Below are 17546 nucleotides of genomic sequence, written 5' to 3'. Positions count from 1 at the left end.
GTCTATGTATGTTATAATAATAATAATAATAGTTATGTTTTGTTGAGCACAAAACATAAACAGGAGTATATATAAAATTGTGTATATATAAAATTATATATAATATATTGTGTGTATATATAAAAATATGTGCATATGTCTTTTTACTTGTATTTGGTGATCTCAAAACAATAATAATAAAAGTAATAATAATAATAATAACAATAAATATTGTTGTTAAATATAATAATGTGTTGTCATTATTATTAATAACAATTATATAGATTATAACATTGTTATAATATTAATAATAGAAAAATAGATACTAGTGAAAAGACGAGTGTATATATAAATTTTATATAAAACATTTCTGTAATAAAATACATAAGTATTACAATATGACATTAAAATGACAAAATTATTGTCTTGTTTATCACAAAATATTACATAACATTTATATAAATAATAATAATAATTATTATTATCTGTTTTATATTATATAATATTTATTTTACTATATATTTATCTTATGTATTTTATGTGTTTGTCTATGTAATAATAATAATAATAATAATAATATCATTTGAAGCTGCTATAATATATAAAAATTCATTTTGTTTTATGTTATTTTTATTTAATTTTATAATTAGATGTTACATTTATATTATGCATCAGTGTATATGTTTGAACAGTGTTTCCCTGGCAGATCAGCAGTATTGTATAGTACACTAGGACTGTATGTGTCCTTTAGCTCCTGATACAGTGTCCCTGTACAGTGGCTCAGTCTTTGTGATGTCTCCATGGAGTCGGCTGGCAGCATCTGCTGTATTTGGCTCAGGGTAGTAGAACATCACTGTGAGCTGACAACGGAGGTCATGAGGGCCACAGCACCAGGCTCACCTTCCTATCCATTAATTAAAACCTTCTGCCCCATAGAGGTGAGTGAAGAAACACTTACCTGGAACCAGTTTACTCAGAATGGCTATGGCTTCTGCCATTACAACTGTATGTGTGCTTTATATAAAAGTGACTCAACTCCTATCGTCATGTTTGCTTCAGACATGGGAATGTTACATTTAGAGTTAAATTATAGTTCTTAGAAATCATGTGCATGCAGTGTGCATCCATATAAATATGGATAAGAGGATGGTAATGAAGCACTGCTTTGCCCTCTAACAAGCCAGGAAGGAGTAATCTTATTTAGGGTTCAGTTCATTTAAATTGGTGAATAAGAAAGAGAGCGAACAAGAAGTCAAGAGAAAAATACAAGCAAAAACTGCTTGCTTTTTAGTTTTATGAAGCAGACATGTCTACTGCATTTTTTATAGTGATAATTATTAATAATCTTGAATGAATAATGATGGAACATGGTATTGTGTTTCCTTTTCCCATTAATAGATTTAAACTGATGATATGCTTTCTTTCTTTCTTTCTTTCTTTCTTTCTTTCCCAAAAACATGATATGAAATAACAATTAATCCTGATATTTGTAAAAAATACTTTTAGTTTGAAAAATGTAATTAGAAACATTTTTGAAAATAATGATGAAGATGTATGAGCCCACATATATTGAAGGTATATGTAATACCTTTTACTACTGTTTACACCATGACGTTTTAGAGTCATTAATTGAAACATTTCTTGACATCTGAAACCAACATGAATACACTCATGTCAACACTCACATAGTTGCATAATTTCTAACTTGCATACACTTGCACAAAAAGAGCAAATGAGATTTGAGGACATACGCATCTCCAATGAGTTTGCATGTAGATAGATGATATAAAGATGTTTGGCACGCTGAACAGTTTTCACTTTTTAAACAATGCACCATGTCAATTTAGGAGTAAAACCCAAATACCCTCTTTGCATTATCAGATTTGACTTTCAGCCAGTCGTAAACTCAGAATGAATTGCATCTGAGCCGTGTTCCTTACAAGACTGGTTTAACTTCCATCAGCTTTAATGTCAACTGTGTGTGTGTGTGTGTGTGTGTGTGTGTGTGTGCGTGCGCGCATCTGTTTGTTAAGATTTATGAAAGCCTTCGCTCTGGTTTTGTCACTTATGTTCCACGGTCTGTTTGCATACAAATATCAGTTTATCTCTTCTGTCTCCCTTTATTTTCATATTTATTTCCTTTCTTTCATTAAGTTTTATTGTGGATCTAAATGAAGCATGTCAGATATATGCTAATGTTTGTGTGCGTTATGAAAAAGTTTTGTTAGACATGGTTAGGTGACTACTTTCATTGTAAGCGTGTTTGTGAGTGTGTGTTTTGTCATTTCCAGGGCCTAAATGGCTTTTGGCAGAAATATTTATGAGAGAGTGTACGTGTACGTGTGCGCATGTGCCTACGTGTATGAGTGAGTGTGTGTTTGCAGTCCATCGCTTTCAGAGTAAGTGCTGAAACAGCAGCTTCAGGCAGTGCTGTTCCTCTGCTATAATGTGAGTACATTTTACACATCATAATTTAGCTATAAATCTTTCTGCAGCATGCACAGTGGAGCCACCGACACTCTGCGGCAGCCCGTCCCCACAGTCCTGTCAAATTGACATGCATACTGATGCACACATACGCATAATGTGTATGAACATGCATGTACACGTATGAGTTCATTGTGAAAATCATGTGTATGCCACTCCTTGTCATACTGACATGATTTGAAGCCTTTTATGTTACTGCACTGTTTAATGTTGAAATGAATGTGTGCTAATATTTTGTTCTGCATCAAACTTTACTGTACTCTATACAATTAGGAACTACATTTTGTTAATTTTCTGTGGAAAAGAGTGGACCTCCTCCTTACCTGGGTTAATATAATATAATATAATATAAAACTAATTATATTTAGATTGTAACAGAACTGAAAAAAAATGTATCATGTTATTTTTAGATAATTCAACTTTGCCATCACAAGAATTAATTAACTTTTGAAATATATTAAAAAAGAAAACAGCTATTTTAAATTGTAATAATATTTCACAGTATTGCTATATTTTTGATCAAATTAATGCAGCTTTGTTGAACGTAAGAGACTTCCTTCAAAAACATTACAAAAAAATCTTACTGACTAGCGAATAATAATGATTATAATAATGTGTGTGCGCATATCAAATGGTGTTATTGATTGCCAGACAAAAATCGTATGTAAACGTTAAAAAAATTATGAGCACATCTCTCTCATTATTTCATGTTCATAGCACAAACTGTGTGAAACAACACTTTAACACAAAGTATGAGCACTCATAATAGTTATGAGATTCGCTTAGCAGACAACAGCAATAAAATATTTTGAGTGCTAAGAAATGAATGTTTTCCTTTGTCAATTGTCTCTTGTTGGCTGGAATGAAAGAGCGATTGCAGTGCATGTTGAGGGAATTTGAACAGAGAGTTGTGTAAGGAACAGACCTGCAGATAAAAAGCCAGCAAGCTGTAAAGCCTCTTGATAAAAAGGCTGTGTTCTTTTCTTCTCTCTCTTTCTCTCTCTTTGTTGCTCTTTAATTTTTTTTTATTTAGAAATGTGACAGCCCTTTTTACGGCTGTATCTAGATCCAAATAAAATCTCTGACTGGGAGAGCCATCCCATGCTATGTAAACAAGTCAATGGAAAACATTTTTATGCAGGGTCGCTCTGGAAAGGCAGCTAGTTCATTTTATAGTCTAATGGCATTGTATAATATGACACTCTGGGTGGAGAGGGAGTTTAAGGCATGTGGAATCTGCTGACATCAGTTGTACCGGAGAAGGCTCGGTGTGTAGTGTTACAAATACAGCCATACTCTATAAATTACACAGTGATTAAACCAGCTCATTAATGTGTACAGCAAAAATACATGTGACTAGATCAACATAAACAGTCTCACCTCATAATAGTGTGCAGTCATTGTTCTGTGAACGTGATGAATGTTCTGACAAACACCTGGATCTTTGGCTGTAAAAACCCTCAGATACCTGTTAGGAAGAAAATGCAGTCATTTAGCAGACGCTTTAGTCAACTGCGGCGGTTGCAGACAGGTGTGCTATTCATTTTTTTAAGCAATCAAACTTAAGATTTTCACCTTGTCCACAATAAATTAGGTAAGAAAATCCCTTATTTTGAATCATGTATACATTATATATATATATATATATATATATATTGCATTTCTGTCAGGTAATGCAGTACTTCTCCCAGAATATTGTTGCCATTACAAATGCTTTGGTATTCTCCTGTTTATGTTTATGTTTGTTTGTCTTTTATTTCAAGCATATGATGGTCCTTTAATTTGTAATTAAACTCACATGTAGCAATTCACATGTGTTGGCAATATAGAAATCACACTTGCAACTAGTTAAAGTGGAGAAAAGTTGACCCATCCTTTGTGTTGTGTGTCTGTGTGTACCACACTGAGCACGGAGAAGAGAAAGAAGAGCGTAGAATTGTCTGAGGATTTGAGAACCAACATTGTAGAAAAGCATTGACAATCTTAAGGGTACAAATCTATTTTCAGAGATCTTAATGTTCCTGTGTCCAGTGTGCGTAACATTGTCAAGAAGTTGCCCATGGCACTGTAGCGGATCTCCCCGGATGTGGACAAAAGAGAAAAACTGATGAATGTTTGCAGTGAAGGATAGTTCAAATAGTGGATAAAGAACCTTGATCAACTTCCAAACAAATTCAAGCTGACTTGCAGGCTCAGAGTACAACATTGTTAACTTGCACTATCCATCGCCATCTGAATGAAAAGTGACACTATGGTAGGAGACCCAGGAGGAGCCTACTGCTGACACAGACACATAAAAAAGCCTTGCCTAAACTTACCTGAGGAAGCCAAAATCCTTCTAGGAGAAGGTCCTGTGGACAGATGAGACTAAAATAGAGCTTTTTGGTAAAGCACATCATTCTTCTGTTTTCAGAAAAGGAAATGCGGCCTTCAAAGAAAAGAACACAGTCCTTACAGTCAAACAAGGTGGAGGTCCACTGATGTTTTTAGGTTTCTTTGCTGCTTCAGACACTAGATGCCTTGACTGTGTGCATGGCATTATGAAATCTGAAGACAACCAAAGAATTCTGGGGCACAGTGTAGGGCCCAGTGTCAGAAAGCTGATCTCAGTCAGAGGTCATGGGTCTGACCCAAAGCATACTTCAAAAAGCACTCAGAATGGTTTAAGACAAGGTGCAGGAGAGTTCTGAAGTGACCAGCAATGAGTCCAGATCTAAATCCCATAGAACACCTGTGAAGAGATCTCAAAACAGCAGTTGAGAGAAGAAACCCCTCAAATCTGTACGACCTGGAGGAGTTGGCAAAAGAAGAGTGGTCCAAAATTCCAGAAGAGAGGTGTAAACTCATTGATTGTTTCAGCAAGTGATTAATTTCAGTTATTATTTCCAAACAGTGTGCTACCAAATATTAAGCTGAGTTTTTTTTTTTATATATATATAAACAAATCCTCATCCAGGTATTATGAATGACATGAAAAGTCATATCTACAGCAAATAGAGGTTGAGTAGAACTGTCTCTCTTGTAAGTAGAAATTGCAAACAAACAATTACCTTCCAAGAAATTATAATTAATCTAATAATTAGTAGTGATTTTGGAAACACTTTTATCCAAAATGGCACGGTTAGTCCCCTCAGGAGCATCTCAGGGGGCTTTAGCCACTATACCACACCCCAAATGGTTCATTTTGGCCATTTGGTTTTTGGCAGGGCCGTCCTTAGGGGGGTGCAACTGGTGCGGTAGCACCGGGCCCCGCGCTTGAGGAACGCAATCGCAAACGGACCGAGGTGGCCCCGCTCCCTACCTCGCACCGGGCCCTGCGTCAGCTAAGGACGGCCCTGGTTTTTGGATCTCACAGGAGATATTTATTTTGGAGGGGTACTGCTCTTGTCAATGGCTTGTGAAGAATGGAATAGTCTTGCTTGTTCAGGAGCCTCACCTCTGTGACACTAATCTGCTTAATGAACTCTCTCTGTTGAATAATAGTCTATGCACTGGGGTAAACTCTGTTTGTTTATGTGGTTTAATTCTAATATTACTGTCTGATAACCTTTAATCAGAATTGCATCTGTAATGAGAAAATTGGAACACTAGCCCCAGAGATGTAGACTCAGGTTTGTTAAAATTGTCACATTAATCGTCTGTTTAAATGCAAACTGAGCCTTGTTTATTTATAGACTGTTGTAGTTCCACTTAAGGGCAGAATTCATCCAAAAATCGAGCATTTATGAGAATTTATGAGAGAAGTGGTGATGTCCCATTTACAAATGAATTATTCTTTTGAATCGGATTCTCTCTATGAATCATATGATCTAGTTCAAAAAGCCAGTCCAAATCTCTTTCTTGAGTTCCTATTAACTCAATAAAATCTGGTTTTAGGGGATAACAGCAAAGTCTTTCAAAGTAAAGTTGGTTCCTTTGGTGGCCATATTTGCCTCCAGTGAGTTATTTTGGGCATGCAAGACCAAATCTACCGGAATACAGAAATAACGAAAACTGCTTGCCAAACTAGCATTTCAATAATATATTTCAAATTGGCAGTAAAGTCTGACTTTAGCTGTCTAATAAATATTTTTTCCTACACTGAAATACTGTTTAAAAACGTGTAGGTATATTTCAGATGTGGCCAATGTAAATGTGCAGTTCTAAGCATGAATTTTAGGAAACTAACTGTTTCTGGAGCTCCTAACAGCAGCTGCATTGATGCGATATCTTTACCAATTGGCAAGTAGCTTGTTTGTTTAGAAGGCAGGACTTCCTTCTACAAGAGCCACCATATTGCACCATGCTGTTTCTACCTTTCAAATGAATTCAACTGAACCATCTTAGTATATATGAAGAGTTTATTTGCAAAAACAGATAACTCCATTTTTATTTATTTTCAGAAATCATGTTTTTTTTTATTGTGCAGTCCAAGAAATATCAATCAAACTGCAGTTGGGTTGTTTTGATTATGTAATAATAACTTAAATACAGGTAACTTACAAAATTAAAGTTCATTGAAAGTATGTTTTTTATATAGATTAAAAGTTTGTTTTATAGCAAAAGCAGATAAGTCCAACAATCGTTTGTTGGCAAAAGCAGATAACTCCACATTTCAAGTTTCAGAGTTACAAAAAAAACCCCACTTGTTTATCTTTGTAATCTCATCAGCTGACAACATAGACACCTGGCAAGCTTTGTTGTTGTGATCATAGACTGTATGGTTGTGATTACACGCAGCCTTGTCACCTGACCTGAATACAGCGCGCTGATTCGCTAAAATGGACTTATCTGCTTCTGTTCACAAACAACAAGGGCGCTTGTCGGCTTCTGCAGTAAAACCTGAACTCGCGATGCCTTGAAAGTGGACAATACCGGCTTTTTTGACAAAACGTGTTTAGGGTTCAGATTTGTGTGGAGAATAACGCATGGCACTCAGCTCATTTTTTTTTTCAAGTGGAGTTTATCGGTTTTTGCAAATAAACTCTTCATATAGTCTTTGATAACAGCACAATGAAAGAGGATAATCAGTGAATAATGAATTTTGGTTTGTTCCTCAAACACTAATTTTTGAAGACTTTGATGGACTACTTTTACATTTATGGTGCATTTGGATCTTTTGTGAAGCGTGAAAGTTTCTTTATTCATTGATGCTTTCATTGTAATTACAGGGGAAAAAAAGTATCCAACTTTTCCTATTCTGTTCCACAAAAGAAATAAAGTCATACAGGTTTGAAACAATATGAGAGTGAGTAATTAAATTACAGATGTTTCATTTTTGGCTGAACAATCCTTTTAAAAAATGTTCCCCCTTTTTTTTCTGTCTGTCTTCTATCATCTCTCCAGCCTGCAGATGTAACAACCACGCCAACGTGTGCCACTCCAGCTCAGGGAAATGCTACTGTACCACTAAAGGGGTCAAAGGGGACCAATGCCAGCTGTGAGTATGACTGCATTTCCCATCACCAGCAATCCTCCCAGTGGCCTGTCAGTCAGAGAGTGATAGACAGGAGACCTTCAACAAGTTTTCTCACATTATCATGCTCTCATTAGCATCATAGCACATTTTATTCACACGTTTAACCCTCTCGTAAGTTCTCTGTTATTAATTCCCACCTAAGTGTCTTTCTAATCCCAGGACATTAATTTTAATGGCAACCTCTACTGTGCTGTGTCAGCGAGCTCCTGTTCTCAGTGGCAAAGGGAACTTATCAGTGGCTTAAATAGCACTTTTGGGGCTGACACTGTGCCCTGTGTGTGTGAATGTACTGAGGTCCATAAAGACAGAGTGCTGTGTGGATGTATTTGTAACAGGCTGCACCACCGCCATTGGCACTGATAATGTATTAAGCAGTAATGAGTTCCCTAGGACTTAAGCATAGTTCTCAAAAGTTTCTCTCTTCCACACACCCTCTATCCTTTTTTAAAATATCACTCATGTGACCCGTGGGTAGAGAGTTAGATGGCACACAAGCAATAGAACTTCAAACGCATGCCTGAACTGCATGGATGGATTTGCTGTTTGTTGGTACTGGTCGGGGTTGATGTTTCATGCAGCACATCACATGGCAGTGGAACTGATGTACATGTAGGTGTATTTACTCTGTTACAGTGTACTGATATGACTCATAGGCCCCAGTTAGAAAAGAGTATTTTTAAATGCTGGTACCCAGTTAATAGTGTTATTTCGTTCCAGTAATTTGTCATGAAAAGAAATAATTTTTCTCAGTAAACTATAAGAATTTCATAATTTCCTGTTGCTTGACTTTTGTTTTCTTGCCCATGAACTCTTATAAGGAGAAGTGATCAGTTGTCCAGGGCTGACTAAGACCATGCCAGATTCCCTACCAAGAAGGCTGTGCATGTTATCTAACATCATTCATCTTTATTCTTGACATTTTGTCAAATTAAATGTTAAGAATTAAGAACACATATTTATTTACTATTCTTTTTAGTTCTTAGTATCACGAATGTACAAAAACAGTTTGCTTGCTAAACCAGTAAAATCATTTTGTTTTCTCCCACCTCATTTTATTTCCATCACCAGTTTTACATTTTTTTTTTCTAGTAAACAAATTTTTTTGTGGGGGGCGCAAACAATTTTAATCAGAGAACGCAAAAATTTAGCAAAATAAAGCTAACTTTCTCTGGGGAATGAAATTTTTTGCAAGTGAATGCAGAGTTTCTCTGGGGAATGGAAAACCTTTGCAAAAACAATTTTTTAACAGGGTAAAATGCAATGTTTGTCTAGGGAATGCAAAAGGTTTTGTCAGAGAACTGAAAACTTTTGCAAAAGAATGTAAAGTTTCTTGAGGGAATGCAACAGTACTGTGAATACATTAAAGGCATTGAAACAGAATTTTTCCTCATTTCATTTTTTTTCCATCTCCATTCCGTGGGACTTTGTGTAAAAAAAAAAATAAAAAAAAAAGTTTTTCATACGGATGCCCAGTAGATTGGGACCATATCAGTTATCTGCTGACATTACAGACTTTTTTCTATTTATCATATCTGTCAATATCGCACATTTAGTTGTGCATGCTCCTTTTTTTTTTTTTGCATCCCTAGATTTTCGTTTTGCATCATTCTGAACAGAAAGTTTTTTGGTACACAAATGCATTGATTTTTTTCCCCTCCCATCTAATTTTTTTTACCCCCATCACTATGGGGTTACTGTAGAAACACATTTTTTTTTCATCACCATGTCCTTTCACACATGCAATCTACATACAATCTAATCCTGGTAGGCCTACATATATTTTTTTGCACTGATTTTGGATCCAGTTCAAATAATCATTCCAGTTCTCATTAACTCAATAAAATCTGGTTTTAGGGGATAACAGCAAAGTCATTTTCAAGTAAAGTTAGTTTCTTTGGTGGCTATATTTACAATGCCTCCAGTGAGTTATTTGGGGCATGCAAGACCAAATCTACTGGAATAAATACAGAAATCACAAAAACTACTTTGGGAGGGTTTTGATTTTGGAGGGAAACATGCAAGATTCGGTGAAATGGATTTAAATATGGTAAAGTGTTATAAAAAGTGCTGTACTACACTCTTGTCACTAGGTAAAAACAATAGGCATTATCAAATTGGCCTCCTAGGTTGAGTGACTTCACCAGCTACACCATCTCCAAACCATCATAAACCAAAATAATAGAAATACATGTTAGTATGTATTTTCAGTAGGTCACTCATGGACAGGCTTGTTATATGCAAACTCCAAAATCTACTTTAAACCACATTTATTATAAACCAGAATGTTGCTTTTATACATAAAATCAATGGTGAACTTGAAATCATTTCAAAATTTGCCAAAAAAAGGTCAGCTGGGTAGTCATGTTTTGTTGTCCACATGTTGTTGCGTACAGTCACAAATAAGTTTACCTGCATGAAGTGGCTAGCACTTACATGTACTTTCACATCACCATGGGAACCACTGAAGTGATTAAAGACAGTGACTCACCCAACCTGAGCGATGACAGATGAGCATTTGAGACGCAGCCAGAGTGCTGAATCACATGTCCGTAACAGTGCATCAACCTTCCTTCTGTGATAAAGGCATGATTTCCATATGCTTCCTAGCCTTCATGCCAATATGAATTACATTTTTAATCAGATTGCATGTAATAGTGATAATGAAACTTGCAGTATTTGTTGAATACACAGGTGGATCCATCTCAGACACTTGTTGGTGTAGCCCCTACTGTCTGCATGCAGATTTGTAAATGATATGAAAATGTATCTGCTCTGATTTTGGTTTGAATTTGGGTCTGGATGTTTACGTCTAGAGTTCTGGGTCTGAATGTTTATCTGTGCCCCCATTTTATCTTCAGATGTGCCTGTTTGTGTGTTCAGTGAAATGAGCCGGGCAAGCTGGCCCAACAGCTGTGAATATGTGTTTTGAGGGACCATTTCTCTTTTTGCTTTTGTCTCTTTTGATAACATGCTTTTAGCAGTTAGATTACAGAGTACTGCAGTGTACCACACAACCACAAAAACAGTGAACTTGCATAATGTTTGTTCTATGTATTACGTGTCTATGGTCCCATGAAGGATCTTTTACACTATTGCTCTAAACTCTTACTACATTTTAAGAATTTTAAGAGAAATGACAGGTGTAAAATTTATATTTAATTGAAATCGAGAACTCTAGTTGGTATATTACATGACTAAATGTTGTAAAAACCAAAACACTGCTCTCATATTTGCTTTAGTCCTTCTTTTGCTGCTATAACAGTTTTCTTTTCTAAAAAAGTTTTCCACTAGATCTTTTAGATGTAGATAGAGAGATACAGGAATTTGCTCCCATTTAGAGCACGAGTAAGCGTATTTGCATGTTTAATTTCAGTCAGACAAAAGCATTAATGTCTTCTTAAAATGTCACGTAAACACTTTCTGACAGAAATTGTTAAAGCTACACCAGCGTTGACATAGTTCAGTGTTACATTTATTAAACACCAATAATCCCTTAAAAATAAAGGTTCCAAAAGGGGGTTTCTTCTATGTCAGCGAATGCCATAGAAGAACCATTTTGGGTTCCCCAAACAACTTTTTAGTGAACTGTTCTTAAAAGAACCATTTTTTTCTAAATGTGGAGAACATCTTAATAATCTAAAGAACCCTTTTCCACTATAAATAATCTTTTGTGCAATAGAAAGGTTTTATGGATGTTAATGTGAAAAGCATATGTAATTCTTGGAAGTTGGGACTCGATTGCAGTCTTGGCATCTTGGCATGTTTGTGACGTTGATATCTTCTGAAATTTGTTCTCTGAAATCTGAAGCAGGAGAGAAGTGTCCATTTGCTCTCATTGCACTGCCATTTAGAAGAAACAACTGATATATTAAGGCAATCTTATTTGTTTTTTTTTGTTTTTCATATGACTCTGTAGGGTAACTTTTCATTTTTTTCAGTGCTATTTTGAAGGCAGTCAACCCGACACGACAAGGAATTCAACTAATGTTATATATAGAGAGATTGACAGAAAGTGAGTACGTCTCTAAAATCTGTGAGACAGTGAACACCAAGGTCCCTTTCAAGGTTCTTCTCTTTGTTGCTTTGTGTCTTTGTGTTTGAAAGCGCAAGGAAAGGCGAGAGTCAGAGTGAGAGAGTGTGAGAAAATAAAATTAGAGCAACACGGATCAAGAAAAAGACAGACTGAAGGGAGAAAGAGAGGGAGCTAGCAGGTGGCCCGTGGCCTGTTTTAGCCTGTTTCCTGTAATGAGCTGAGCTGTCTGTTGAGCACGGCGGGAGAGATGAAGATGTGGTACTCGTTTAGAGGACGGAAAAGGTAGTGCTGTTGGAACAGTTCATAAAGACAGACTTCCTCTCGCCTGGATCCTCCTAATATGGATGTTGCATTGGGCTGCTAACATTAGTGTGTTCCATATGTATGTGATACAACACAATAGATTTTAGGTTAGACAGTTAAATGCACCATACAATTTTTGTAAACCCTTGATATTTTCCAATAAAGGACAACCTGCATTATAAAAAAATATTAAATACACAAATGTTAAAAAAAGCAAAATCATTAAGTGCCATGTTTGTTTCATTTCAACTTAATATCCCTTTTTTGTAATGTCTCGAATTGTGTGTGTTTATACGCTTTTGATCCACGAGGAAGCCGCTATTTAATTAGACAGGCCCTCCTGAGGAGTACTCAAGCGAGAACGCTTGAACCCTGTGAGCAACAATTGCGTATGCTTTTGAGAGACACGCACACACAGAGCTGTCTCAGTGTGAAATGTGGCGCTCGGAGGATTTATTTGCTAATTCAGTCTCCTGCGAGCAGGCACCACACACATTCTGTTTATTTAGTCAGGATGAGGGCCTGTTACCACGTGGCTAGAAGGATCAACACAGGGCAGTTAGCGTACCACTCTCTCCCTCACCTGCTTGTCTTCTTTCTTTCCTTCAAACTATGAGAGCAGTAGGACTAGACAGATGACTAGAGGGCATGCCCACTGTCTGACACCTGCTGTTTTCATTTTCCATCACCTTATTTGTTCTCTCAGTCCCTGTCTTATGTCTTTCTTTCACACTTTTTCTGGACCTCATGTTGTGCTGCACTGGGTGCACTTGCTTTAATCTGTTTGCCGACTGACTGATGCCATTCAACAGCAAAGAGGTCAGTAATACCTGGAGAAAGCTTAGCAATGTGTTAGCATTTCCATTCATCTCAATGGCATTTGCTCAGCTAGCTGGTGCAGGACACCCGCTGTTTTCAAATGTCATGTCGTTTTTCGGTCCTTTTGACTTCAATTATATGGACAAAAAAGTATTCCAGAAGTCAATGGGAACCCAAAATGTTCGATTTCCAGAATACGTTCTTTTCTGTTCCGCAGAAGAAAGAGAGTCATACTGGTTTGGAGTGACATGAGGGTCAGTAAGTGATGACAGAATTTTCATTTTTGGGTGAATTGTTGCTTGAATGAAATAAAAATACAGGAAAACTGCCTTAACAGTGGGGTACTGTAGCCAAGGAGGAGAAATATGAGTTTTAAAAGCAGGCAGAAGTTGAAGAGAATTAGAAATATTTGAACAATAATGAAATGTTTTGTTAATCGGAGCACAGTGTGAATGGTTGTCCCACTGTGCATGGTGAACACTCATCATTCCAAATGTTCCTCTGGAATAATATCATTTTACTGGAGCCCTGGAGGGGTCTGCCTTTCTTTTTATGCCCTCTTTTTATGCCTGTTTTTGTCCTGAGGTGGTGTCATGCCCGATTTTACCCTCCCGCAGAATCCTTTTCCCCTTAGAACCCAAAACAATTCTGTTAGCTGAAAGATGTTTTAATGGGTACTTTTTCTAGTGCCTGATTTGAAATCCTGCAAAATTGCTTTATGGTGTATGTTTTCTGAACTATAACTGTAATTTGGCAATCAATGTCTGTTAAGTTATATGTGACCCTGGACCACAAAACCAGTCTTAAGTCGCTTGAATATATTTTTAGCAAAATTGTCCTATCCTAACAAACCATACATCAATGGAAAGCTTGTATATTTAGCTTTCAGATGTTGTATAAATCTCAATTTCATAAAATGTACCCTTATGACTAGTTTTGTGGTCCAGGGTCACATATGTCACATATTACAGTGTAATGTATGTACAGTGTATGTAGCCAAAGCTATAAATGGTTACTTTTAAATACTTATTATGTTCTTTTTCCTTTGTTATTTTGGTAGATGACTAAATTACTAACCTACCCATAGATACTAATTCATAACTACACTATTGTTCAAAAGTTTGGTTTGGACAGTAAGGTTTAAAAAAAATCAATTAATTAATACTTCTATTCAGCGAGGAGGCATTGAATTGATCAAAGTTGACAGTAGACAGTAAGAAAGTGACATTTATACAGAATATTTCTATTTCAAATAAGTGTTGTTTTTTTTAACTTTCTATTCATGAAATAATCCTGAAAAATAAACATGTATCACTGTTTCCACAAAAATATTAAGTAATAATAGTAAGTGTTTCTTTATCACAAAATCAGAACATTAGAATGATTTCTGAAGGATCATGTGATACTGAAGTAATGGCTGCTGAATATTCAGCTTTGCCATCACAGGAATAAATTGCATTTTAAAATATATGAAAATATTAAACAGTTATTTAAAATTGTAATAATATTTTACATTATTATTGTTTTTGCTGTATTTTTGATAAAATAAAAGCAGCCTTTTTTTTTCTTTCTTCTATGATTTCAATGCAGTGCTCTTTCTCAGGCCCTCGGCCACTTCTCCACTTCAAAGGGCAATTTGGTGATTAATCATGCGTGTTTGCCCTGCTGGTCCGTCCATCCATCTGTGTGTTTATTAAGCTCTGAATCCACACACATGAACTCACTGCTTCTGTAGCATGAGGTGAATAATAAACACTCAGTGTTTACATGCCAGTAATGAGTGTTTGCTTTAAACTGAACCAGACATGCCACTGTGTTCTTCACTCTGGCAGGCTCTCTCTCCACGTCTGTCGTCCTCACAATCTTTTACAATCCTGACTGAATATATGGATATCAAAAATGGTCATTAAAAATAAATGTGCTTCACAAAAACTTGTCAGCACCTTTGCCCTTGATACAAGAACATCCCGATTTTCTACTATGATTTCTACTATCTTTTCTACTATGAAAGCTTAAGCATTACTCTAACCCACTGTTTAAACTGATGCATGTTTCTCATATGCATAAAAAAAGGTGTGTTTATGCTGTATATTCCACTCAGGGTTTTTTGCTCATCTTTCTGATCCTGAGAGAGTCGGTAATAGTTTTGTGCTTTTGGCACAGCATGAAGGGTTTTGTTTGGTTTGCCAGTCTGAATTGATCAGAAGTGTGGTCTCATCCTCCACTTCAGGCCTCAGAGGAGCGGGGCACCTGACGGCCCGTCCACTAGAATCATCTCAAGCCCAGCTAAGAACATACTACCTGCAGCATAGGGAGAAATCACCATAAAAAATCCCACAAACAAGAAACACTCACACTCATGGTTCTGAGACAAAGCAGCAGAATAGTTTAGTGTTTGGTATAAACAAGTTTTGGTTCTTTGATATGGTATGCACACTACTATTAAAAGGTTTGGTTGGTAACATTTTTTAAATGTTTTTGAAAGTCTCTTAAGCTCACCAAGACTGTATTTGTTTGATAAAAAAAAAAAAATACCGTCAAGGCAGTAATTGTAACGGGGCTGACGAGACGTGAGACGTGCAGATCCATGTGCAAGCTTTATTTAAAGCAGAGAGGTCAGAAACACAGGCAGGGTCGAACAATGGCAAACAGGTATATGGCGGACAAGACACAAGAATAGTCCTAGGGCTAGCAAAGGTCAACGAACGGCGAACAGAATCAAAAGGGCGAGACTAAAGGGATAAATCCAGGAAACCAGGCAAGGATCAGAAACCGAGAAAACAGACAAGGCAAGACTAGGCTAGGCTAGGAAGCTAACGAGGGCTCTGTAGAGTAGCTATCACTGCTGGCGATAAGCGCATACAATACTCGGCAGTGAATGGTTGTTTGAGTGAGTGTTATATAGTGAATGTGTGATTGATGACAGCTGTGTGCAATCAGTGCTGTGTGCAATCAGTGAAACAGCTGTGTGCAATCAGTGCTGTGTGCAATCAGTGCAATGAATGATGGGATATGTAGTCCGGGGTGATATGCAACAGTGTGTAGTGCGAGAGTCAATGAAAATGGAAAGGGTGACCTCTGATGGCTAGCAGACAGAAGTTCATGGACCGGATACGTAACACAGACATTCTGAAACATGTACAAAGCCAATTCACAAGCCTCTTTAGACATTTCTTTATGTGGGCTTGCAAGACTGAGGTTTGTTTTGTGGGCAGACAGACTAATGGGATCCAAAGGGGGAGCAGACTGTTCACCAGACTTTAGTACATACAGAGAACCTCAGTAAAAATAATTATTGTTTTATAATTCTCCCCTGAACCAGAGGTGCAAGAAGTGCCATTCCTCTAATAATTTTAGGACACCTCAACCACTCAATCTAACCCTACAGTCTCTGAAGAACTGGACGGCTAGCTTCCATAAATCAGAGAAGTAAAGCTGTTAACATAGTCCAACCCACCGTGCACATCAATTCTTCCTCACTCTTCGTCTCTCCCGGGCTGGTCCAAGTGTCAGTTTACACTGGCTGCTTGGCATCTCCATCAATACTAAAACAGTGTTTGAGCTGGCTTCACTCAGCTGTCATTCCACCTGTGAGTGCCACTAATAACATGCCATAAACAATGCAAGGAGAAGCAATGAGACTGGCGAGAGGACAGAAATGCACCTCTCCAAAGTAAACACAATGGAATGAGATGGCTTCACGTCTCCTCTGACACAGCGGTTTCATCATCCGACCCTGTGCACTTCCTTTGATGTGAACGGTTATATATACTGAAGAGTAGAACAAACTGAGCTGCAATATTCTTTCTGTCAATATAGTCAAGCATCAAAGCCGGGACAACCTCATATCCTTTGAGATCGAGAGTCAATGCACAAAAAAAACAACAACAACAATGTCATTGCATGTGCCCATATACAAGGAGCCAATCGGATATGAGCATTTCCAACAGCTCTCAAATGGCAATGAACATTATGGCGCTCACCTTTACAGTCTAAGCAGCTTCTTATTTGTGTATGCTTTCATTCTCTCTGCAGTGGCTGGGTTAACAAACAGTATTTGGTACTCACGGCCTTGGGACTCAGGGCTGCAAACAAAGCCGTGTGTGGGTTTCTCTGAGTACAACCAGGCTAGAGAGATCTACTTCATTCTCTAAGAGGTTTAAGAGAGCACTAGTGTCTATAACTACAAAATCATGTTTTTTTTGTTATGAGTGGGCAATATTAATGATTGCTAATGTAATAATATAGTTGTTCCTGATATCAACATGCTCACTGATTTATTTATTTATTTTTTATTTATTTATTTAGTGACCAGATACCTGCAGCACAGATGAGTCTTTTCAAACTCTTTTCCTCTGAGAGCGCTGTACCAACATCAGATGTTCAACTACACTGGGCTGATGTTCTACATGAATATGGTAAAATAAGCTCCATGACTACTGATGACAGGGCTGTTTTTTTTTTCCT

General features: G+C 37.0%; 1 protein-coding gene across 1 annotated transcript in view; it reads left to right on the top strand.

Annotated features, from left to right (window-relative positions):
• The window catches only part of atrnl1a (attractin-like 1a), a 273170-nt gene that overhangs the window by 91962 nt on the left and 163662 nt on the right, over positions 1 to 17546 (top strand). The window contains exon 21 of the mRNA XM_016516416.1: positions 7792 to 7885. Coding sequence (XP_016371902.1) covers positions 7792 to 7885 — 94 coding nt within the window. The remainder of the gene's footprint in view (positions 1 to 7791; positions 7886 to 17546) is intronic.

The sequence above is a fragment of the Sinocyclocheilus rhinocerous genome, unplaced genomic scaffold, assembly GCF_001515625.1.
Source record: "Sinocyclocheilus rhinocerous isolate Xijiao unplaced genomic scaffold, SAMN03320098_v1.1 scaffold1829, whole genome shotgun sequence".
NCBI lineage: Eukaryota > Metazoa > Chordata > Actinopteri > Cypriniformes > Cyprinidae > Sinocyclocheilus > Sinocyclocheilus rhinocerous.
This window is presented reverse-complemented; position numbering and strand designations above follow the sequence as displayed.